Source organism: Onychomys torridus, chromosome 6 (assembly GCF_903995425.1).
Source record: "Onychomys torridus chromosome 6, mOncTor1.1, whole genome shotgun sequence".
In the NCBI taxonomy this organism is placed as follows: domain Eukaryota; kingdom Metazoa; phylum Chordata; class Mammalia; order Rodentia; family Cricetidae; genus Onychomys; species Onychomys torridus.
The window spans coordinates 50,565,800-50,592,010 of NC_050448.1; the positions used below are offsets into that span (position 1 = coordinate 50,565,800).

General features: G+C 33.3%; 1 protein-coding gene across 1 annotated transcript in view; it reads right to left on the reverse strand.

Annotated features, from left to right (window-relative positions):
• The window catches only part of Si (sucrase-isomaltase), a 173,509-nt gene that overhangs the window by 35,746 nt on the left and 111,552 nt on the right, over nucleotides 1-26,211 (reverse strand). Inside the window, exons 10-24 of the mRNA XM_036189531.1 lie at nucleotides 24,296-24,395; nucleotides 23,259-23,371; nucleotides 22,405-22,530; nucleotides 20,661-20,792; nucleotides 20,454-20,573; nucleotides 18,181-18,294; nucleotides 16,321-16,405; nucleotides 14,729-14,846; nucleotides 13,089-13,260; nucleotides 10,498-10,614; nucleotides 8,574-8,728; nucleotides 7,102-7,186; nucleotides 6,345-6,401; nucleotides 4,515-4,639; nucleotides 2,340-2,428 (exon numbers count right to left, since the gene is read on the reverse strand). Coding sequence (XP_036045424.1) covers nucleotides 2,340-2,428; nucleotides 4,515-4,639; nucleotides 6,345-6,401; nucleotides 7,102-7,186; nucleotides 8,574-8,728; nucleotides 10,498-10,614; nucleotides 13,089-13,260; nucleotides 14,729-14,846; nucleotides 16,321-16,405; nucleotides 18,181-18,294; nucleotides 20,454-20,573; nucleotides 20,661-20,792; nucleotides 22,405-22,530; nucleotides 23,259-23,371; nucleotides 24,296-24,395 — 1,708 coding nt within the window. The remainder of the gene's footprint in view (nucleotides 1-2,339; nucleotides 2,429-4,514; nucleotides 4,640-6,344; nucleotides 6,402-7,101; nucleotides 7,187-8,573; nucleotides 8,729-10,497; nucleotides 10,615-13,088; nucleotides 13,261-14,728; nucleotides 14,847-16,320; nucleotides 16,406-18,180; nucleotides 18,295-20,453; nucleotides 20,574-20,660; nucleotides 20,793-22,404; nucleotides 22,531-23,258; nucleotides 23,372-24,295; nucleotides 24,396-26,211) is intronic.

Genomic DNA, 26,211 nt, shown 5'->3' on the forward strand with positions numbered 1-26,211 from the left:
TTGAAAAATAAATAGTTAGTTGATCAAAATGAAATAAATTTTCTTTTCTTTCTTTACATTTATATAATAGTTATTTTAAAACCATAATAATGAAGTGCTGTAAACAGTTTTTACTTTTACATTTCTAGTAACAAGACTCAGAGTTTAAGACTTATACTAAAAAGAAAAAAACGTCAGGAAGTTTGGAAGGAAATTGCTTGGGCAGCTACAAGGTGGGCTGAAGTGAATCAATGTGTGGGGAACACAATGAAAATATATCATGTATGTGGAGGAATGCTCCTGAGGACTCAGCCCTTCACAATGCACTGCAGGCAACTGATTATTGCTGAGAGTGGGAGAAAGTCTTCCCCAGGGAAGAGGCTCAACATGGTTATTCTCTGTCTAATGGTCAGCCCTGATTTGAGGTAGAAAAAAAGGAGACATGTTGCAATTATGATGCAGTTATAATATCATTTTAAGTGATTAAAATTAAAATCATATACAGATATGTGTATTTCAAATAATGAAAAAATATTAAATTTTTATTATCTCATTTCCTTGTGAAATATATTATCTAATTTAGTTTTTTTCTCATGAGTAATAAAAGAGTCTAGAAATTCAGAAGAAACAAAACTTATTCTGGTCAGTTGTATTGTCTGGAGCTTGTAATCCCAGTTGGAGAGGCAGAGGTATAGTAGAGTGAGAACATCACCCAATCTGGGATCTATGGGACCGTGTCTCCACTACTAAAACAATAGCAAAGGTTATAAAGAATGATATGTTGTTATAAATTACTATTTCAAGTGATATTTGTATCTTATATTTTTGATATGAAATTACATGTTTTTCTATGAAAACATGATATAGCACAATTCTATTTTATAGTTCTATATCTATTATTTTTCATTATTCTGTAAAAGTGAATGAATGTAGAGAGATACTAAAAACTAATTTAATCTATAAATAAACTAACACTTAATGAGGGAAATGTAAGAAAATAATGATGTCTATATCACACATGTACTAAAACATTCCTAAGGAATTGTTATAAGAAAACTGAAGATTAGTACTAGCCAAATTTGAAGGAAACTGAGGATAATAAAATTTAATGAGATTTGAAAAGTAATGAGTTCAACTGGAAACTACATGATAATATTTGTAGACACAAATAAAATGGTTATTATGTAAGTGTCACATATTAAAATAAATAAATTAAAATAATATCAGTAAATATTTAAAGGATCAATTAAATCTAAAAACATAAAGTTAATAGGTATGATTAACATTGTATAATAAAATGGCTTGTGGTTGTTTTATTAATTATTTAGTTTATTTGTGATGGTACTAAATTCTCAAACTATATACTAAAGCATTTTAAATAATGGAAAGGAAAATTTTTTATCTTTAATAATTTGACACTGACATTAACTACATCTGAAATTATTGGTTTCATTTTTGTTTTCCTTAATAACATTTCATGTTTAAAGATTACAATGAATTATTCAAAATACTCAAAAATATGATGCAATTCCTACACTGAAAATTTGACAAGTTATATCAAATTCAACGTATGAATGTTAATTGTACTCTTTTTTTTTTTTTTTTTCAACAACCAGGGTAAGGTGGGGCTCCAGGAGTCCAATCAACAAGAGAGAAGAGGGAGTCTGTGAGCAAGAGACATCGAGACCATGATTGGAAAAAGTACAGAGACAACTAGCCAAACTAGTGGAAACACATGAACTGTGGACCAATAGCGAAGATCCGCCATGGTATTGGACTAGGTAGGCCCTCTGAATAAGTGAGACAGTGGTTTAGCTCAAATTGTTTAGCACCCTCCTCCCCAGGCAGTGGGATTTGGACCTGTCCCTACTGCATGAGCCAGCTTTCTGGAGACTAGTGCCTATGGAGAGAAACTTTGCACAGCCTTGGTGCAGGGAGGAGGGGCTTGGACCTGCCTCAATTGAATGTACCAGGATCTGCTGACTCCACATGGGAGACCTAGCTTTGGAGGAGGTGGGAATGGGGGTTGAGTTGGGGGGAGGCTGGGGAGTGGGAGAAAGAAGGACAGGGGAATCTGTGATTGATATTTAAAATGAATTTCAAAAAATCTCTTAATAAAAGTAATAAATCAATAAAAATCAATAAAAATAAAAAAGTATGAATGTAACATAAAAATCACATTCATTTGTCAAAGAGGTTCTGCAATGCACCAGTTCATGAAGCTGATATATTAATCACATAAACAAGTCAAATAGTGAAGTCAAATTTCATAAAGAAACTTAAAAATATCATTAGGAATGCAACCTGTATGGACAAAGCTAAATGACCGAGTCATCAGGACAGAGGACGCGGAGACTTACTCTTAGTTTCACCGTCATCCCAGAAGAAGTCTCCTTTGGCTCTGTGATTTTCGTCTAATGCAACAATGAGGCCTAGAGGATTCTTACGGCTACAGTGTAAAGAATTAAAATAATTTTGTAATCAAATTATAACTTTATAGCAAATACATTTCCACCTAACAAGGTTTAGTTGTGTATTAACAAATGAACACTAATATCTATATATTTTTGCATTCATAATTTCAATATGCATATACTATTATGAGTTAAAAGACAATTCACATACATGTAAACAAACAAAAACACAATATATAAATATGATATTTAATTGTTGAAGGCTATGCCATTGCAAAATTTAAACAATGTAACATTCCAATTAAAACTAAAAAATTAAATGTGTTTGAAGAATGTTTAATTTAGGGTGCTGGAGACATTGCTTAGTGTTAAAAACACTCGTGCTATTTATGAGGACCTCTGTGTTGTCACCAGTAACACCATTCAGGGGAATCACAACGGTCTGTAACTTTCTTATCAGGAATACTACAACCTCTTCAGGGTCTCTGTGTGCACTGCATACATATTGTGCACATACAGACAAGCAAGTATATATATAATTTTAAAGTAAACAACAATGTTCATTTCAACCAATATAACCTTAAATTGAAATGCATTAGTTATCCTACTCAATTAAAAATATGGCAGTACTGGATAAATTTATGTCAATTTGACAGAGGCTAGAGTCATCTGAAAAGAAGGAACCCCAATTGAGAAAATGCTTCCATATGATCCTGCTGTAGGCAAGCCTGAGAGCATTTTCTTAATTAGTTATTTATGTGTGGTGGTATTGTGTTCAAGACAATATTGTGCACCCTAATAAATTTATCTGGGGTCAGAGAACAGACAGCCACTAGAACAGAGCCAAAAATGGTGGCTAGGAAATGGGTCAGAGCAAGCCGTAGCAGAAGTTGGGCGATGGTGGTGCACACCTTTAATCTCAGCACTTGGGAGGCAGAGCTAGCCGGATCTGATTTCAAGGCCACTTGAGGAACAGCTAGTCATGGTGACACATGTCTTTAATCCCAGAAATCCAGCCTTTAATCCCAGGGAGTGACGGCAGAAAGTAGAAATATATAAATAGCGTGAAGACCAGAAACTAGAAACATTTGGCTAGTTAAGCTTATAGGTTTTGGAGCAGCACAGCACAGTTCAGCTGAGAGCCATTGGGATGAGGATTCAGAAGCTTACAGTCTGAGGAAACAAGACCAGCTGAGGAACTGGTGAGGTGAGGAACCTGTGGCTTGTTCTGTGTCTCTGATCTTCCAGCATTCACCTCAATAACTGGTTACAGGTGTGTTTTTATTAATAAGACCTATTAAGATTCATGCTATATTTATGTGGGTAGGCCTAGGCTATTATACATGGTTCTGTCACTGGCCTGGTGGTCCTGAGCTCTATGAGAAAGCAAACTGAACAAAGCCATGGAAAGCAAGCCAGTAAGCAGCTACACCTCCAAGGCCTATGTATTAGCTCCTGCCTCCAGGTTCCATCCCTGCTTGAATTCCTGTCCTGACTTCCTTCAGTGATGAACTACAATGTGGAAGTGGGAGCCAAATAAACCCTTTCCTCTTCAACTTGCTTTTGGTCATGGTGTTTTGTCATAGCAACAGTAACCCTAACTAAAATAGTGTTATTTTTAAACATTAAAATTAAAATTAAAACATTGAAACGTGCAATAACATCAAAAGTGAGGTCAGTTAGAATGAAATGAATCATGAGGTCACTTACTACATATTTTCTTGCTGTATCACCATAAGATAACGCTTCTGACACTATAGGGTCCTAGCAACTGTTCTACACAAAATATGTTACACACATTAGCCCAAGTTTGATTCTGTTGTTCAGGAAGATCTGGGTGATGACTTCTTTGAGAACACTTTCATGAAACACTTGTAAACATAATAAATTCCAGAAAACCAAAGTATTAGAAGGCTAACATAAACTGATATATTCGCTCATATTTCCTCAATAAATATTTGCAGAAAATAGAAGCCAGGCAGTGTTATACTTGAGTTATAAATTTATAAAAATGTGAGTGTGGACATACGTGAAGTTTGTAGTCTGTGATACCAGACATACTACATACAACAAATAAAACATAAGGAGCCTATATGACTATGTAATGGTCCTTCATTTTACCTTGCTGTTGTGGTTACATTGGGTTCCTGGATTGGGATGATATAGCCTCCTCTAAGATGTAATCCTATCTTATCTGCTGGAAGGTACATATCAATCCTTTGTTTTCGCCATGGCTTTTTTTCACCCTGTAGTTAAAGAATAAATGTTATTTTATTGTTAACACACATTTTAAATCCTGCTTCATAATGTTTGTAATTTATATATTTTATCTACTTAGCCATGTATTTGTTTATAATCATGGAGAGAAATAATTTTCATTCAGTTTTCAATGCATATGGAAATAAGTTCATATTCTTCTAATATATAAAATAGGATAGAGAGAAATATTTACTTACTATAATAATTAACTATTATATCCACATTTTCTACTCTCTTTTAAGTTATCATGCTTATAATAGTTATGATTCTTCATTCAGACATATATCTATATTTTATAGAGAATACATGGTATGTGTCCTTAGCGTGGCTCTGTCATTCAGTAGAACACCCTCTAGTCCCAACCCATTGTTTGACAGTAGACAGGGTTTCATTATTTTAACATGTGAGTGATAGTATGTTGCATGTAAACCACATTTTCTTTGTACATTCTTCAGCTAATGGACGTAGAGCGTGATTGATACATTACTCTCAGAATAGTGCAACCTTAAACATAGAGTATATCATTTTGAAACATCCCTGCCACTGTCATTGCATACATTCCAGAGTAATGTAATCTGATAGCAATGTAATCAGTAGATTTTGGAGGAACTTCTGTGCTACTTTACAGAAGGGAAAATAGAAGGAGGTTTTGTAAGAGATACCAAGACACAATTTGATTAACAAAGTAATAAATAAGTACTATTTTTTTAAGCCAGAGTAATGTAACTGTCATCCAAAAGGACCATTTTACAATTTTTTTCATTTCATAGCAACAACAGTTATTAAAGGACGAGCTCAAAGACAGTACACAATAGGTAATGATAAGGCCAGTTTAGAATGGACAAATGCAATGAAACATCACACTGAACTCATATTTATGTACATTTATAATGTTTTAATCAAAGCATTATGTAAAGTGCTTGAGAGGCAAGCATCAACTTATTTGTTCATTACAGGTTGTATACTTGCATTAAGTTGTCATGTTGCTCCATAAATACATAATTAAAACAATAAAGAAGTAAATAACATAAAAATGACACACACAAAATAAAATCTTTTCAAGCATTATTTCAAATAAAAGCCTTGCTCAGTCAAATGAATATGACTTTAAAAAATAAATATATCTGAATTTGAAGATTTCTTAGTAACATCCACTTCCAAAAAATTTAAAAAAAAAAAAGAATTGTATATATGAATTTTGAATGCTATTATTTTTGCTTTTCTAGTTGGCCTTGAAAAAACATTTTCAATGATTTAATTTTTGTATTTAAAAACACATAAACCAATCTCAATTTTCTACCAAGAAGGCAGATGTAAACTAGAAGACAGGAATTAAATAAGTTTCCATTCCTTTCTAAAATACCCCTTTAATTTCATTTAAGAACAAAAATATATTTTCTTAAAAATATGGCTTCATATTAAAAATCTGGTGTTGGAGATTTAGCTCAGTGGTAGAGTGCTTGCCTAGCAAGCACAAGGCCCTGGGTTCAATCCACAGCTAAAAAATAAAAGAAAGAAAAAAAAGGAAAATCTGGCTCTTGTGTAATGTAGAATAATTGTACATCAATTTTTATACAGCTCTCCAGTTGAGAAACATTTCTTATAATAATCTCAGAACTCCCAAACAGAGATGCAGATACACTGTTATGTGGAAACATACTTGTGTGCATTATATACATTTAGGTTACTTACTGTTTCATAATCATACCAGGTAGCATCAGGAATGTATGCACTCACAGAGTTTGCTCCCTAAAATAAATAAAATTGGTATAAATATACAAAATATAGTAAATAAACAAAAAATATAATGCACATTTTTTGAAAAGAATCTTCCTATAAGTAAGTTATTTTAGATTTTTCCATTCTCAAGAAAAACAATACTTCTCTGTTCTTACACTCCAGTAGTTCTGAATTATTAGCTTAATGTAGAGAACAATTATAATTCATGTATGCAATTGTGCTGTTATAAGCCAAATGATTATTGTCATATAAAGTGTTCATCGCTACATAAACTACATGGACACTAGAGTTTAGAAACAGAAAACACATAATCTTAGCTGGCTTTTTTGTTTTACATATTCTTAGGTCAGATGTTTTACACAGCTATTTTATTCACATCTTAGCAAAACTGCTATGTTTATGTCTCCCTAAGCGTAAGCTAATTAGCCTTATGATAAACTTTGAGGTAATGCAGTAAATATAAACTTTTCAATATAAAACTGACTCTGCAGACACCTTTGCTAAGTTATTCATTATATATTTTGTAATCTAGATGTATCAAAATAACTTTGTGATTTTTAAAATCTTTTGGCATTTTAAATTTCAGTGAGAGCTTGTGAGCTTGAAATAGTTCATCGAGAAGTAAGTGGCACCCAGGTTCAACTGTAGACAAATTTTGTCATGCAAAATTGTCTTTAAACAATAAATATAATACACGTGTAAAGCCTACCTGTCTCAAAACAGGAGTGATAAGTAGTGCAGGGCCCCATAGAAATTGGGTGTCCTCAATCCAGCTGTTTGGGTCTTCATAAAATCTAAGAATGATGATAATATTTAAGATACAAAACACACAAGGCAAAATTCCTCATTTTCTTTATCTCTTCAGCTCTTCTCTGAGAATCATTACTTTAAATGTTTGTTTACTATGTCATTTTAACCTATAATTCTAATGTAGTTCTTCCAGCATATACTAGGGAATACAGGCAAAGAGGAGTGAGGGAGTGAGAGAGGAAGAGAAGGGCAGGCATGAGTTAGTTCATACTCAAACTGCTAACAACTCTACCATAAATATATGGCTACTTTTAATGTCTAATAAGTAATTTTTGTTTATTATTTTCTTGTAAAGCAGGTCCCTAAATTTCTAGAATTATTGCATGATGTACTTTCAGTATTTTTCAACAAAAATGTAATGTGCGTTTATAAGGAACGTTAGGTCATTCCCTAAGAAATACCTTGTTTGTTCATATCATATAAGTATGTAGACAATGTACATTTTTATAATTATACCACACTATCTACATTTAGGTGATTTCACAATACATGATTGTTACATTTTTAGTAAATTTTTTTAGGCAGAGGATCGAACCCAGGGCCTTGTCCTTGCTAGGCAAGCACTCTACCACTGAGCTAAATCCCCAACCCCATTTTTATTAATTTTTAAGTGAAATCTTTCTGGCATCCCTGATGTATTTTTTATGTAATTTCTTTTATAAGTTTGCTAAATTATCTCATTTGTAGCTTTATCTTTTCTACCCTGTTTATATTTATTAATATATATATTATATATATTAGAAATATATATATATATATATATATATCAGAAAGGTTTCTATACAAGTAGAAAAATAGTAATCATAGATCCACTTTGCATCTTGTTTTTTCTATTAGTGTTTTATTATATTTCTGAATATACTTTTTACTATGATTTCTGTTTTATGTGTATTTGTATGATGTGTGCAAGTGGTGTGCATGTATGTTATGTTTTTTGGTGTGTGTGTGGATGTGTCATGATGTGTATATGTGTGGCACATGGATGTGTGCACATGTGTGCAATGTATGTGTGTGTGGTGCATGCATGTGGAATTTCAAGTGCACATGCCCATTTTCACATGTAGAGATCAAAGAAATTTGTCTTCCTCTATTTGCTTTTCACTTTATTACCTGGATCAGGCCATTCTCCAGAACCAGGAGCTGACCAGGTTGGCCTGCAAGTCTGGCAGACCAGCGAGTTCCTGGGACCCATGTTTCTCTGTGCCCCTTAATATTGTAGTTACAATCAAAAGCAGCTGTGTCTAACTCTTTGAATTAGTTCTGGGGATTAGAACTCCATTGCTCAAGTTTGCAGAGTGAGGTCTCTAACCCTATGAGACAGCTTTCCAACCCCTGAAATCATAATTCTCACTCATAATTCCCAATACTCACTCATAAAGAAATGGCCTTGCAACTGTCTCTCCATACACATGGGCTTTATAGAACAGAGTGTAGAGAAAAGGAAGCAACGTGTAGCGGATGGTTAAGTAGTGCCTTGATGTCTTTACCAAAAGAGAGTCTTGTCCAAAAACTGCAGGATCCTGCTCCTGTATGATATCAAAAGAAATTAAAATGAGAAAAGAAAATGTAAATAAACATTTGAAATGGAACCATTTTGATTATTGTGTTTAAAGCAAATTGTTTGAATTTGTGCTCCTCTATAAAAAATAAGATTTGTCCCTAGTATAATCTCTTTATGACTGGATGATTCAGGATTTGTATCCTCAGTTGCATTTTTAAAATTGTATTTCAAAGTATACACTTCTCACTTAAATATACACTTTAGGCAAAAAATGACCAAATTTCAAAGAACTAATTTTTTGGATGATTCTAACTTTTCATGTTCTCAAGACCTTAGTCAAATAATCTGTTGCTTATTTCAATTATAACAGCATGCCTACACTGGAATTTGTGCTCAGCTTCATGGCATACTTTGACCAATAGGATGTACACAGCACATTCAAGCACAGGCCTGAAATGTACTAATGGATTCTTTCCTGTTCATAGCCATGGACCTCAGAAAGGACAGTAACAACTACAGATCCAGAACTACAACAAATTTTCCTGGCCAGTTAGCAACCTTCAGTTTTGAAGTTCAAAACTCCTCCTGAGACCAAAAGATCCTCTACCTATGTAGTAACTGCCTCTCTGTACCAAGGAGGACAACAATGATAAAGTTTGTTTACACATTTTGCTGTGGGATCACAGAGGTTTCCCTTTAAAATTACAGCGAAATCACCCTTCCTGTTAAACTAATCCCAAGCACATAATAGACAGTGGCATTGCTGTGCCTGACTGTGTTCTGGAGATTCAAGGCTATTCCAGTAGTCCTGTTCACCTTAACATCTTTCCCAATGACCTGGCAGAGCCTGCTAGAAACCAGCTGCTGTTTGGTGCTCTTTATCCAATTGCCACCCTCTGATAGCTTCATGAAGCCCAGACCTCAACATTGGATTGAAGAGTCTCACTACTCCACTATCTCATGGTCACTCTGTTGTCTTTCATATGCATTTTGCTAATTAATCATTACCATATTCATTCTGTCATGCCCTTTGCATTTTAGAAAACTCAAATGTATATAGCATTGCTTGTACAAAGCTCTCCTATGGACATGGATTCCCCAAAATCTCCTTTGTGCCAGTTTTGACTGTGTTCTCTGAAGTTTCTTTACAGCCTGAACTGTGCAATTGACACTTCCCAAATGTAAGTAAGATTTTTGTATGAGAGCAACATGTGAACACTGAAACTATGAAACTTGATCAGCATGTTCTTAACTGACTTGAAGATTTAAATGGATGCTATGGTTCTCTTTTTAAAAAATGTGTCCATGACAGCCCACAGCCTGCGTATTTCAGATGAGAATAGGTGAATTTTCTTACAATTCTGTTCCTACCAGTTCAGAAGCATCCTTTAATAATTAGCATTGTCTTTGCTGATATGCTTATTGCACTTTTAATCATGACAAAATAACTTTGGGCTCAGTTATAAGGGTCTTGAACTTTGGGACTTCCTTTTATAAAAAAACCAAACTGCAAGGATCTTGCATATACTGTTATATTTTGTTATAAAATAAACTGAAACTTTCACTATCAAAATCCAAGACAAAAATACAGTATCCATACATTTTGTTCTGTGATTTTTCTCATTTGTCCATTTTTAGACATAAAATATATTGACATTGAGAAGTTTATTTCAAACATTTATTTATAAAATATGTTATGTACCTTTTATCTAACCATATTTATAATGATGAAAGATCATTGCTCAAAAATACAGTTGTGCTTGTTTAAAAACACAAGGAACAAATGTCACTTACAATATAGCCATCGGCATTGTGGTTTCTAGAAAATGGATAAAAAGCTCCGAGTTGCATCCATCTTCTGCAGAGTTCTTCAGTAGTATCAGCTACAAAACCGCAGATGTCTGCTCCAACCTAAACAACAGTGTTTCTCTTATTCACAGTGTTAACATTCTGCTTTGTCTACTACATTCCAATGTATGCACTAACTATTTGGCATTGCTCATAGTCTATTTGTTTTATGGCATTCATACAAATCGTCTAAACTGATTTACTCTCCATGTTCGATCCTTCTTTATCTCTAGCCACATTATTTTTATTCTCTGCTTCCCATCTCCCTCCTTCCTTCACTTCCATGCCCTAAATGTTCCTATTGATAATTTTTGGAAACGTTCTTGAAGACCAGGCTTAATTTTTAGCACTGGTTTACATGAAATGTGGCTCAACAATGTTTAACTTTAATTTACTTGATTTTTGCTTAGGTTGAGATCTTTTGAAGTGTTTGAGTATGTAGAGGTTTTTCTTTTAGTATTGTTTGTCACATATTTTCCAAAGGTTTCCAAACATTTTCTTGTTTTCTATAGATTTACAGTAGGCATTGTAAATTCAGTATTAATCATTTATGATTACATCAATTGAAACTATCATTTCCCAGTATGGTGGTCGCTTTCTACTTTTAACCATTAAGATATTTTTTGATTGGCAAAATGTTTAATTTCATTTTAATCCAATTGACATTCATCTGTAATTTTGTCCAATATGTTCTGAGACATTATTCCTCTCACATGTCATAAATTATACTCATATTTTCTTCTAAAGTGATTAAACTTTACTTTAATTACATGTCTTTTATCTACTTGATATTGACGTTTTACAGAATACATGAGAAATAGCTATGTGTTATTTTGTCTTTTCAAATGCATAATTAATAATTTATATGAGTATCTGGTACTTTCCTTATATATCTACAGTAATGTGGAGCATTTAGAAGGTATGTATATATACATGAGCCTGTGCCTTTTTCATTGTAAGCCATTGCAAACTCACAGACCATATTCAATGTGTTAATTACTGTTTCTTTATCTGACAGAACAAAATCATGTGCAGTGAATTTGGATTTCAATTTGGGGAAAGTTTGTGTTTCTAGTATAGCAATTATTTGCAAATGTGGTATAACTCTTCAATTTATTGAGTAATCCTTTATGATTTCTGACCTTTAAAGACCTTAAGAGAAAGGAGAGAGAAGACAAAAAGAGAAAATAAATATACATGTGTCATGTTGAGATGAGGAAGAAGGCCTACAAGACTGACTGAGTCAGGATCCCAGTCCAGCCCATGAAGCCCCACACCTAGCTGAGGAGTTATTGATAGTAAATGGCTCCTGAGGAAGAGTTAATTTTCTTCAGGGATGATATCCCTGAGAGTTTCTCTGTGCTTCTATAGACTGCCCTACACCAACGTAAATGCTGGCTGCGTTAGGTGGACTCATTATGTTTTAAAAATAGAGGGGAAGCTTGGAGGTGATAGAGAAAGAAGTGGAGGGAAGGGAATTAAGAGTGAACTTGATCAAAATACATGATAAGCAAATATGAAATTTTCAAATAATTTTAAAAATGGGGATCAGGGAAGGTGAGCTGGGACAGAGGGAGAAGACTGAATAAGAGTAAAATAGAGTGACACATGAAAAGTTAGTAAAAATAATTCAAAATAAGTGTTTTATATTGTTGATATCAGTGTTTATGGTTTAAGGAACATTTTCTGTTAAAGTCTATTTTTTATTAGCATATGCTTTAACTTAATATGTTTGTTCAAATTTTCAAATAATTGCTTGTGTGTATTTGTACATATTCCTCTTTGCATCATTGAAATAATCTTTCTTTCATTGCTATTCATTTCTGGTTAATTGCTTTCCTTTTCCTATATTTAAATCATGCACTAATTAAAGTTTGCACTATTTGTGTCTTTGATTTTGTTTTAGTTAGCATATATTGGTTTGTTTTATTTTTATTTTTATTTTTTATTCAAGCCAAAGTTTTGCTACATAGTCCAGTTTTTCCTGGTACTTGACACTCAGAAGTCTAACCTGATCTTGACTATAGCTTCCCTGGGGCTGAGCTTGCATGCATGCCAACCATACTTGCCTGCCTGTGTTTTTGGTTTAGTATTTAAGACTAAAAATTTTCCTTATAGCTAAAAACATACAAACTTTCATTAAGAAATGTCAAATTATTAACACTCAGAAATAGATCTATCTTTCTTCCTTTTCTGAAATTCATCTTGTTTTTTGCTGAATTTGTTTGTATATATTATGATAATGTATTTCTTTACCTTCCAAATTCAATATTGTGCATGGAAGTTACTTTGTTTCATTGCATTTTAGATGTTCACTTTATTCATATATATGAAAGAAAACTGAGCAATCATTAGACATGCACTTCAAATATTTTGTGATGACTTTATATAATCTTGAATCTCTGAATTTTGTGCTATTTTTGTTAGATTTACTGTCAGACTCATAATTCATATTTAGAATTTACTATACTTTTTAACCTTAAAATTTTTGACCACTACTCTGCCCTTATTTTTTGTCTGGTATTAAACTGTCTTACCAAAGGCATTCCAAACAGACCAAACTCCAGCATTCCAGTGATAGACCATTCCATCTGCTCCCAAGAGGCAGTGTTATCTCCAAGCCAATGAGCGGCATGCCTTCCAGAGCCAGCAAATGTGGACCGAGTGAGGATGAAACTTCTCTTACCTGGAAACACTTTTTCTACAGCTCTAAAAATATAACCAAAGTAAAACATAAGTATTACTCTAAAATAAAATTGAATCCATTAACTTAAATATTACTTTCAAGCGTATATTTGATCCTTTCTCAGACACATCAGTTTTGCATTTAACTACCCAAATGTAGCTCATTTGAATACATTCTGATCAAATACAAAAGAAGGATATCTTTGGAAAAGACAATATTGTCTCAAAGGGAAATAATCAAAAACAAACAAACAAAAAACCCTCTAAGTACTTCAAAATATGAAGTCAACCACACTCGCTTTGTGAAAATATGGTATCATCACATGCCTTTTCCATATTATAAGCTGTATTATATTGAACCAAAACATTGCTGGTTTTTTTTTCCTCCAATAATTTACCTATTTAAAAAGTGTAATGTTTTGGTTGTGAGCCTAGCCTTTAACGACTGAGCCATCTCTCCTGCTCAATGTTGACGGGTGGCGATGGTGCAAACCTCTAATCCCAGTACTCGGGAAGCAGAGCCAGGTGGATCTCTGTGAGGTTGAGGCCAGCCTGGTCTACAGAGCAAGATGCAGGACAGGCCCCAAAACTACACAGAGATAGCCTGTCTCCAAAAAACAAAACAAACAAACAAACAAAAAGTAATGTTTCACATTGCATTCAGGTTTTATTAATTTATTTTTGAAGGGTGTTATTTAAAATAGAACTACAACGTTTCCCTCCTCCACTTCATCTCTCCAGCCTTTGCTAGAAATGCTCCCTCAAAACCAACCTTAGTCCTCCATTACCAAGCTAATAAATAGCCTAGTGTTCTTTTATTCCGATTCATATGTGTTGATGTGCACAAAGAGAAGTGTCAACACAGTAATGAAAATGTACAAAAGTTTTGATACTTTGCATGATTTGCCACCAGCAAGGGATTAACATATGAACATTTACTTAAAAAGAAAGTTGCAAATATATTGAACCTAAGATCTGAGTGCTATCAGTGACTGCTCTGTAGAACCTTATGGGACACTATTAAGGAACAGAAAGTCAGTAAGCGCTGGGTTTCTGCTTCTGTTTTGTGTCATGCTCCTTATTCTATTATGTTCATCTACTTAGAAACTAAGTGAATTGAAACACATATTTTTGGAGGGTAAAGAAGAGCTATTGTATCATTACTTTTTAAGCCAGTTGAGAACTTCAAGGCTGCTAAAAAAAAAAAAGTAACTTTATTGTTTTCCATAGAAAATAAATAGAATAAATTTGTAAAGGATAACCTCTAGTAATTAAGCAAATTTCCGTGGCATGTGATTCTTGATAACTAACTAACATTGATAACATCCTTTATCAGTAAAAGAGAAAAATATTTTAATACCGTGGAAATTTACCATGAGGAATTTTTTTTCAATTCTTACTCTAAGATTAATTCTTAATCTAAATTGCTAAACTTCCAGAAACACTTGTATGAACAAAACATCATTGGGTTTCTACATAAGATCTCCCTTACTTCTCTGTGGCTATGGCCATGCTGTATCCATACAGGCTGTGGACATCATACTGTTGCCCCCACTTCTGCACAGCATCCATGCAAAGGGTTTTGGAATATAAAATTTTGTCAAGAATACCTTAGAGGAAATAGGAAAGCAAACATTCTCATGAGATATTTTATGATAACATTTGTGTCTTTTATTTTTTAATCTGTTCTCTTGTACCTGATTAAAAAAAATAACAGAAGACTACATTTAGTTGAACAATATCGAATTAGGTTTATGCATTTCATGCCTGTGGAGACTGGAAAATGATTTTAGCAACATGTGTAAATACTATAAGCATTAATTCATTTAAGATAATTTAATGTAACTGTAGTTTATGGTTTTAATAATAAATAAATCCATGGGCAAGAGTTACTGATAAATGAATTGCAATTTACACACTTATATAGAATTTTCCCAAATAATAATTTTAGTCATTTATGGTACACAAGTTTGTTTAAATGTGACATTGGTTAGGAACTGGGGAGATGCCTCAGTATGTACAGTGCTCAGCACACAAACATGAGTGCCTGAGTTTAAATCTTTAGCACTCACATACAAGGAACACATGGTGGTGAGTTTTTCTCCCTGCACTGTAAGATAGAGACAGGTGGATCTGCAGAACTCTCTCTCTCTCTCCCCACTTTCTCTACTCACTTTTTCCTTCCTTCCTTCCTTCCTTCCTTCCTTCCTTCCTTCCTTCCTTCCTTCCTTCCTTCCTTCTTTCTTTCTTTCTTTCTTCCTTTCTTTCTCTCTGTCTCTCTCTCTGTCTCTCTGTCTCTCTCTCTGTCTTTCTCTCTCTCTCTTATCTAATCAGTCAGTGACCTCTAGCTTTCCTGAAGAAATCAGATATCAAAATGAGTTTTGAGGGAGTTTGGCTCAATAATTAATAATGCTTGCTCTGAAAACTTGGGTACTGAAATTTAGATCCCAGCTCCAAGCTAACTAGCTGGATGTAGAGTGCAGATCTATAACTCAGTGGTTCAGAACAAAAGTCACTAGGGTATGCTAGGAAAGTGTGAACCCTAACTTCAAGGAGAAACTCTGCCTCAGGAGAACAGATAGGGTGATGGAAGAGTAAAGCAGAAACATTCTTCTATGTTCCGTGCTTCAGCACAAGGCTATATGTTTATGAACATGCATGCATACACTCATATGGTCATAATAAATAAACACATAAATAAAAGTAACAAAAGATGAAGAAGAATAGATGAAGAAATGGACATCTTATTTTCCACATGCGTTCATGTGGAAACATACAAATGTGTACATACACAAACAACACACACAAAAAGGTCAATATAAATAAGAGAGCAGTAGAGAAGACCCTCAGTATCTCATCTGTGAACTTGAAAACATTTGTGCATACATACAACACATACATAAACACATATTACATCTACATAACCACACTTTATTCTATTCGGCAAAGGAAAAGAAACCAAATTAGTGACTTTAAGATTCAAAATTATAAAAAGTTTGTGATTTAGAAATATATTTTAGAATTTGTAAGTCAACACAAATTTTGTCTCAACTGTGAGTAATTAGGTAAGCAAATGGAACTTACCAGGAGTAAAAGGTGGGTAATTCAGTTTATTGACAGCACAGCCTTTCAGAGATCCTTGAATAAAGCTGGAAACTTCATTCATGTCCTGAGTGGATAGAAAGATAAATTGTGTATATCAGATTCCCTATGCTATTTAAAAAGACATCCTCAAAAAAAAAATAAATAAAATAAATAAAAAAGACATCCTTGAAATTGTTTAATTCCTAGATTATATACACACACATACACATATATGACATACATGTGTATGTACATAACAGACCCAAAGATGGGGTGCGTATGCAAGGACAGGTACCTTGACTGGAAGAGAGATTTCAAATCTTGCAAACACCTCTCGCTTTACAGAATTATAAATCTACACCAAGCACATCTGCTCATGTGAGAGAGCTGTGTCAGTTTTCTCACTGTGATGTACTTATCCCCTCTCCTAGCAAGTCATTCTTATACATATTTGATTTTGATGGGCAGTTATCTAGATTTTATCATTCACTCAGCCTGCGTAGGTCCACCGCTTCTAAACTGTCATAAGTAATGGAGGCATGGAATGTTAGGAGCAGCATAAAGAAAGTTTCTCAAGGAAACTTAAGCTAGCTTAATTTTATTTTAAGAATTTGTTAAACACATTTTTTTAAAGTCTTGGGAAATTATTTTAAGGTATACGTGATGGATATTCTTATTGTCAATTGGATTATATCTTCAGTTAATTAAAACTCAAGCTGCGCAATAGAGTTGAGACGGATTTTTCTTAATTAAGTCAATTGAAGTGGCTTAATTAAGATCCACCTTAAATCTGAGCCACAAGTTCTGGTGGCAGCCTATATGAAGAACAGAGAAGAAGGAAGTGTTTGCCCTTTCCTGCATGCCCTTGCTCTGGCTTCACCTGGTATTGCAGCATACTTTTACATGATTCTAATATATACAGAAGACCAGTTGAGTCATCCATTTCTGTGGACTGAACAACTCCCAAATAGATAAATTATAAATAACCATTGATTTACTAGATAAATTAATAACTATTAATTTACTAGATAAATTAATAACTAACTTATGAGTGAGCTCATTAAGATGATAACAGACTCAGACTGCCAAAGAACCCTCATCATCAATATCTAATACTGTACAGAGCTGTTCTGCTTTTCTTAAAACCTCTGTTCGTTTGGTTTTTTGCATTCATGTTTAAGAGAAGTTTATTCTAAGCTTAGGATTTAGAATCTTGAGGTATTTTTATTCCTCCAATAGGGTTATAGTTACCCAAATACAGGTTTGCCTTGACTATTCTCTCATGGGACTGCCTTGTAAATGGCAAATTGTGATTAAGTAAAATGAAAACAAGCAAACAAAAATCATCCGAAGAATTTTCCAAACATTATGGTTTTCTTCAGTGATTTCATAAATCATCTAGGAAGTAAATTTTAATGTATTTTGAAATAAAATACAGACCACTGCTGATTTCAGGTTCTTCTCTTCCATCTCTTAGTAGAAGAGAAGCCTCCTACGGTGGGCACTAGTGGTACACAGGGCTGCAGCTGGCCCCTGTGTATTTTCAAATGTGCTTTGGATTGTGCTGTTCTAGGCCTATCCCCAAATCAATCATCTCAGAAAAAATGAAAGGGAATAAAGATGTAACTCCTCATATAAACAACTAAGTTTATTTTTCAAAGTCCACTATTAAGGGAGAAAAACATCTAAATTTACAGGTTTTTTTTTATTCCTTTCTTCCACATGAATTGTGTTTGTGTTTTAGAAAGTGATAGAAATAATTTAAATTTTATTTAAAATACATTCACTATATAGATACATAATGCATGCCTCTGTATGTATCTACGGATAAATCATTTTATGTTTACAATAGCTACTTACAATCCAAAGTCCATCATATTCGACTTCCTTATGGAAGATACTGCATTCATTTGCCCACCACTCAATGGTTTGGGGATTAGTAAAATCAGGGTATACGGTTAATCCTGGCCATACCTAGATGAACAGATCATTCACATATACATATGAATAAAAGGGAATTTAAAAAATAAGTGTTATTTCAAACACATGTACTTAATTTCAGTATTAAATTTCTAATATTTTACTTCAGTAGGTATGTATGACTCATGTGCAGCCTACATTCAAAATTATCTGGACATTATGTTAAACTCCCTTAAGGGAACATAGTTAAGTAAATATAAAGAAGAAGCACTAAGTATTTAGAAAAGAAAAAAAAGTTATAGATGTCATATGGAGTAGAAGTAATTGTATCTCTTAGTATCCTTGTAGATCAGATTAATAAACCAGAGTAATATGATGCATCCCAGTTTCATTAATTGAAAGCATGATACTACATTTCCAGAGACATCTACTTCCAAAAACTTCAAGATAAGAAAATTTCATTATTATAGCAATATACACTAGACATTTTCTGTGTTCTAAACATTTTTATAATTATTAACAAAATAATCAACAGAAATTTGGAAGATACATTTTGGTCATTTTTACATATAAGGTAGGTTAATTAAATCCATCTTGAAGGTGAGACAAGTGACACACAGACATGTCACATAGAATGTTCAAAGCCATCCTCCTCACACCTGGCTGACAGGAATTTAAACTGAAGACATCAAAGACCTGACCCTATGATATCAAAGATAAAGTATACTATGTTGTCTCTTGATTATGTACTCCTTTTCAAACTATATTTCATTATCTGTTCCTCAAATAATAGTATTAAGGAATAATAATTATTTTTTATTAATTAGGGCAAGTTTATGTAGTTTTAAAACCAAATAAACACAATTGCTTGCTGATCTGCCCAGTATCACAGTGACAAGTGTTAACAAAACATAATCTGTGAAATATTATAGGGTAGTAACAACAGAGTCATGTGTAGGTCTGGTGGAGCCTATAATCATGGAAAGAAATGCTGCCATAGAAAGTTTAGGTTACCTAACTACAGTAAGGATAGGTACGATATTTGTCATTATTATAAATAATGATTTAATAAATACATATTTAAAAATTGTTATTTCCTCTTACAGTGTTATTTAGTTTTATTAAACCACAGTAGTGATTTACCAACTCCAAACATAGAGTCATTCTTTGCTTTTAACATGACTTATGAGTATGCTTTTAAAAAGAATATTTAGGGTTGGGGATTTAGCTCAGTCTCAGCTCAAAAAAAAAAAAAAGAATATTTATTCTATCCAAACATATACTTCACATTTTGGGCAGGTAGCTACATCAGGAAAGTGTTGGTCACATAAGCATGAGATTTCCATTTTGATTCCCAAAACAGTAGCACAGTCTAAAATCTTAGCACTCCTAAAGTGAATGGGAGGAGACGAGAGAATCCTTAGAAGTTCCTGAAACAAGAGAGTTCAGCAAACAAGGGCCCTCTCTCAAACATACGTGCCATGGCACACATAAGCCTGCATTCATATGCATAGCTAGCTATGATAGATAGATAGATAGATAGATAGATAGATAGATAGATAGATAGATAGATTGATAGATAGATAGATAGATAGATAGATAGATTGATTGATAGATAGATAGATAGAGTGAAAGAGTGATAGAGTGATTGATAAATAGATTTACTGACAGGTGGACAGGTACACATATCAATATACATATATCTAAAAGCTAGGCATCTTTTGAATTCATTCATAGTTGGTTTTGTGATCTTTGAAATTTTAATTCAGTTTTCTATATTTCAGTCTTCTTCCTTGCAACAGTTTCAGCGACTACATAGTATTTTGAGGTTTAAATGTAAATCAGAAAACTCATTGCCTAGTATAAAGTTACTCAGTTTGTATTTGAAAATATTTTATATTAAATTAGCTACACAAACATTGCAGAATTTTTGTAAGAATTTAAATAGTGTACCAGATTTATTGGCATTGATTCTGATTGTTGACTTTAAATGACTTGCTATCTACTCTTGTACACCTAAATTCCTGTAAGGACTAATGGCATATTTATTCTGACTAAACTATCCTTGCAAAACTACAATTTAAATCCAAAGAAGAAGACAACACACACACACACACACACACACACACACACACACACACACCATTTACACAAACAAAGTTTGCTAAATAGGAAACCAGAGCCACGTGAATTTAATGGATGGGAGAACTTACCTCTCCAATAAGTGGTGTAGTTCCATCTGGCTCACTCACCCAAACCTTTTGTTCATCACCCCTCTTATATGCTTCATATTCTGCTCCATTAGCACGCTTATTTATAGATATGGCGGGGTCCTGATAAAGAAATTAGATTCTGTAGGTAATGTTAACATACAAATGTGTAATGATAAAAAAATATTTTACTACACAATTTATCTTTACCAGGATGATAACATATTTTTGTCCGTGGTTATGTAAATCCTGAGCAAATTCAGGAAGCCCATTAAAAGCAACTGTATCATAAGTAAAGTCCTTTTTGTCTTCCATGTAGTCAATATCAGTGACTTGTGCATCCTGAAAATTAGCACAGTGTGTTTCAGTGAGAGTTGAAAGAGCTTTCTTGTAATGTCAGTTTTTAAGCACAAACATTTTGTTTCATACAGAGAGAAACTAACATAACAATGAACTCAATCTAGTTATGAGAGAGCAAGCTAGTGTATTTAATATCAACGTTTGAAAGGTAAAGTAGGAGGTCCTCAAAATTCAGGCCAGCCTGAGCTACAGTGTGAGTCATGGTTTCAAGAAAAACAAAGAGAAAGTTAAATTAATTTATAATTTTCTTTATTTTCATAAAAAATAAGAGACAATATTGCTCATAAAAGTGTTTACTTTCATTCTTATGTTTCATTTATTTTGTTTCCTTTTTTAGTAAATGCAGTACTGCTGAACCAGTCTCCTGTTCCTAGTTCTCTCATTTTTAGTGTAAAGACCTTACACTACCACTAACTGAATTTTTCATTGGTGAGTCCTATTAATGTCATATATACACATACATACATATACTTTTGAAGACAGAACGTTATTTTTCATACTTAAATGTATATAACTAAATGTATATACTTGCTAACTGCATTCCTCATACCCACAGAGAAGTGCAGCTTTTACTCCTAATCAAAGAAACTTCCTTTAGGAGCCAGCGGAGACATTTACAGCAATCTACAACTGGTGAAAATGTATGAAACAGACGATCATGATGTCCCAACTCAGACTGATATATCTACAGTGCAGTCCCTGTAGACTCAGGGAATATTATAGAAGACTGGACAGGAAGATTCTAAGAGCCAGAGGTCCAGGACATTTGCTCTGTAAATGTATGTGACAGGAAGTGACACCCTGAAATCTTAATAATAGGTTGCTTAAACTTGAGTTGCACAGTGACAATGCCACTTGGTGTATCAGCATGGATGGTAGAAATCCCACAAAGTTCCAATCTTAGATGAAGATTCCTAGCAAATAATAGCTGCTGAGAGAGGGAGAATCAGCCTTCTCTAGGGACAAGGCCTGGAATAGGTTATTTGATCCTAAGAGGCCAGCCTTAAATACATACAGACAACATTAAATGTACTCAGGAGGATATATTTATATACACATCTCCAGTGTATATAACAGTAATTAAATAATAAGTTAGGAATCTGAGAAGGAATGATGAGAACACAGAAGGAACTAGAAGTCTAAGAGGAAAGGTGTAAATGATTAAATACAGCACTCATTTACAAGTTCTCAAAAATTACATTAAAAATTACCAACAAACATTTTTGTTTTAATATAACTCCTGATAATTTTTTTTCAAAAATATGTTTTTAAGCAATTGAAAAATAAAAGATGCCATTAATTTGGAAAAAGCAAGGAGGTATATGTTAGAGGGTTTGGAGGGGGATAGGGAAAGTGAGATATGATGTAAGTATATTATAAATTTGAAAGAAGACAAAAGGAAATAAATTCAATTGGCCTATGAACATCATATATGGATATAGAATAAATTTACCATTAAATCAGTTTTATAATTATAAATGTTCTAGAACATCAATCTAGCACACTATATGTATCTGTGTACCCTGACTCTTGGAGTCATTTCCTATTATGTTATAATGTTTATCTTTGGTCCCCCAATCCCCATTCCCCTTACATATGGGATGCCGGCTTCCCGATTTCTTCTGACAACTTCTTTCACTACATCTAGTGACTTGTAATTCCAGCGACTCAGTTGAAAGCCAAGACTCCAATATGCTGGCATTGCTGGTCGTCCAATGAGCTTGAGGTAAATGGGCAGTCAGTTAGTCTCAAAAAAGAGAAATGTCTTTGGAGTTACTATGATGTGCTTTTATTCTACTGTCCCTCTCGTACTCACTGAAATACATGCTATAAATACAGAATCCCATCTGAATTCTACTTTTTCCTTCAAAATCTCAAAGATTTTTCTATGAAACACTTGTCAATTTATGTGCTGTCCCACATCTTTTGTGTATTTTCTGTTAAAGAGACACTCAGGAAGATAACATTTGCAAAGATATATTTGTCTACCATGAAAAATTAATAACAAGAATTAAAGTATAGTAAAAAAGTATTATAACACAAAGGAACACTTTTTGGCATATCTTCATTTCCTATTCTGATCAAAATTATGAATGATCTACACTTTCAGTGACTATTCTTATTCTCCAAAATTATATGCTTTCTCTTGCTTTATCAAAAATTATCGTAACTAAATAAAGTTTTAATATGGAACATTTTAAATAAATATGGCATCTGAACTCAGCTATCCTATCATAAAAATTAATCTCAATAAAAATATATGCATATTTCATTATACAGGGAGGAAATAATTATCATTCCATGTCTTTAAATTTTGAGAAGAAAAATACATGTTGATGAGAAAGGCTATATATGCAACAATAAATTGTTAAACAACTTATAATGCTGTTTATAACTTATAAAGCTTATTTAATAAGAAATATTTGACAAATTCAGTCTGAAACCAACCTCTTGGTATTGTTGAACTACTTCTTCTGGTGTATCTCCAAGAAATACATAAAAGTCTAGTATGCCACCAATAACTCTATAAGTAATGATTGGAGTTGGCTGGATAAAAATCTCTACAAATACAAGTAGGAAAACATAGACATAGTGTGAGAAATGCTCATAATGATGAAGTAATTGTGGCACACATTTAAGAGCCTCTTATTAACGGTATCAATGCACATCATGCTCAGTTGTTAAGGAGAATTACACTACTGAAAATAAGAACAACTCTGGGTAAAGCAGAAGGTGCCAGTCTTACGGCCTGTGACAGGAATCCTTATCCAAAGCTGGCATGGCTTCTCTGGAAATTGATTAGCAGAGCATAGAGGGTAGACTCCTAACATGAACAAATGTCTTGCTAAAATTGTATCTCAATTAGTTATTGCAATTTAACTTCAATTGAAAAATCATCTTACCACGCATTAATTTCTAAAAGGAATCCTAAAAGTGTTTAACTTAACATTGTACAAGTAGTTGACTGAATAATTATGAAAAACATTTTTCTTGTTGAACAATTATAACTCTTCAATAGCATTCAATCAACTCTTAAAATATTCTGTTCATATCATACAGGAAACAAAAGATTCTACATTACTTGAAGTGAACTTACTCCTTCTATGGCCATAAAGATCTTTTCGGGGTTTGTTTGGTTTGGTTTTGGTTTTTTTGTTGTTGTTGTTGTGGTTTATTTTAGTTTTTGTTTTCCTGAAAGTAGTGTGTTAACTTATCTGGACAGTGAGGCTGCATCTAGCACCTATCTGTGTGAACGCATTTCAGCTTTATTCTGAAGGGAAAAAGATTGCCTGTGAGTCACAACACAATGTATACTTTCCCAAATAGAAACACTCACAGCTAAAACCTAATTTTAAAACCTCCCAATAAAATTTTTACAAAATTGTTTAGTTTGAAATCAAATATCTGTGATAGGAATCAAAAGTGTGTTTGAACATGTCAAGATAAACTCCATGTAAATATATTATCAAATAAACCATGCTTACCCATTGCATTGCTGTTCATGAGAAAAACACCATATGACTTTCCAGAGTTATCTTCAATGCCCATGAAGAATGTCTGATGCCCATAGAGATTATGATTATTCTGAAAGGTGAAGCTCAAATTTTAAATATTGAACTCAATCTAATGTGAAAACAAAATAAGCTAGAATGACTTTACAAATTTATTTACTCTTATAATTTAACCTTCTATAGTTCTACACTAATTTCCCTTATGATATATCACATAAAAATTATAGTATAAAATAATATAATGTACTGCAGTTAATTATTTTATGTTAGCAAAAGGAGACATTAACATGTATTATTAGATCACTTGCTTCTTTTTGCTTTATTAGAATTAGAAATATTTCAATAATCCATGTGGATATTATGGCAACACTCATCAGGACCCATTTTTTTATAGGGCACACAGAAAGATGTCTGTCTTAGATTATGCAGTGTATTTGTTAAGAGCCTGTGATAATACAGGCAAGTCCTAAAAAGGAGAACAAGTGAAAAGTTAAGTCTATCTGATTGGTTTTATACAGAAGCTTAAATGAAAGCCTGTGTAGAATGACAGCTTGAAGAAACTTTTAGCCTGGTGTTTATTTCAGAGGGCAATGCTGTCAACTCTAACAGATACTGCTAGAATTAAACAGTAGTTTTTGTGCCAAGGAAAGTTTCTTAAAACAACTGTCCATTTATTCCTTTGGAGAAATAGCATGCATTCATGTCTAAAAATAATAACGATAACCAAGTACTAAGTAAATATAAATTTAGGGGTTGATCCTTTGGCCTTGAAAGTTCCACATTAATGCAAAAAACAAATCCATTCAGAAAAAAAAGCAATCTGACTATGATCCTCTCAAAGTGGGAGGCTCTGGAAAGTATTAAAAGCTGAATTCTTCGTGGCAGAGTCTGGGAGAAGTTCTTGTAACATGATAATTCATATAATTTATTATGTGAAGTACAAACAATCTGAAATTGTGTTATTTACAAAGAAATCATCTTTCTTGCAAAAACTAGATGTTTTAGGGGATTGAGTGCTGTGGATCAGGAGGAAGTTGACGTAACTGCCATGGATGGTGACTAAAGGTAGGTAGATACTTCACCCTGTGGAGAGCATGGTAATTGAAATTATTCCAGATCATTGTCTTTAATTACAAGAGGACTAAAAATAGAATAATAAAATACAAAAGTAAAAAGTAAGCAGTCCTTAGCTATAAATGCATGCTCAAGTACTGACAAAAAAATCAATTAGTGAAGATATTTTTCTATCAGACTTCATTAAGATAAGTTAGTTCTATGTATCGCTTCTGCATGAAATTCATATAAATGAATTCAAAATGACTTAAGGTTCTTAATTTTAAAAACATAAAATGCTAAAATCAGTGTAGGAAAATAATTCAAGTGTTTAGGTACAGAGAAGAACATTCTGAACAAGTCTCTAATGGCAAAGAGGTAGCAAATTAGAATTAAAATCTTCATGGCCAAGAAGGTATGAGCAAAAGAGAGGCCATATTATGAACTGGAGAAAATATTTGACAGCTATATTACAGACAGGGTAGTTAATTGATAGAATATATAAGGAACTGCAAGATACCCAAAGAACAAATCTGATGATCAACTGAAGTAATCAATGGAATAGGTGACTCTGACAAGGAAGTACAGAAAAGATCAATGAATATTTAAAAATGTGTTCAATATTCTTATCCATTAGGAAAATGCAAACTAAAACAACACTTAGATTCCATTTTGCTTGAATAAGACTGGTTATCAAGAAAACAAACGAGAACTGAAGAGTTGGCTCAGTGGATCAGAGTACAAGGCATTCTGGCAGAGCACCTGAGTTCTAGAAAATACACGAAAAAGCTCAGCACTGTAACTCCAGTTCCAGGGAATCCATAATCTCTTCTGAC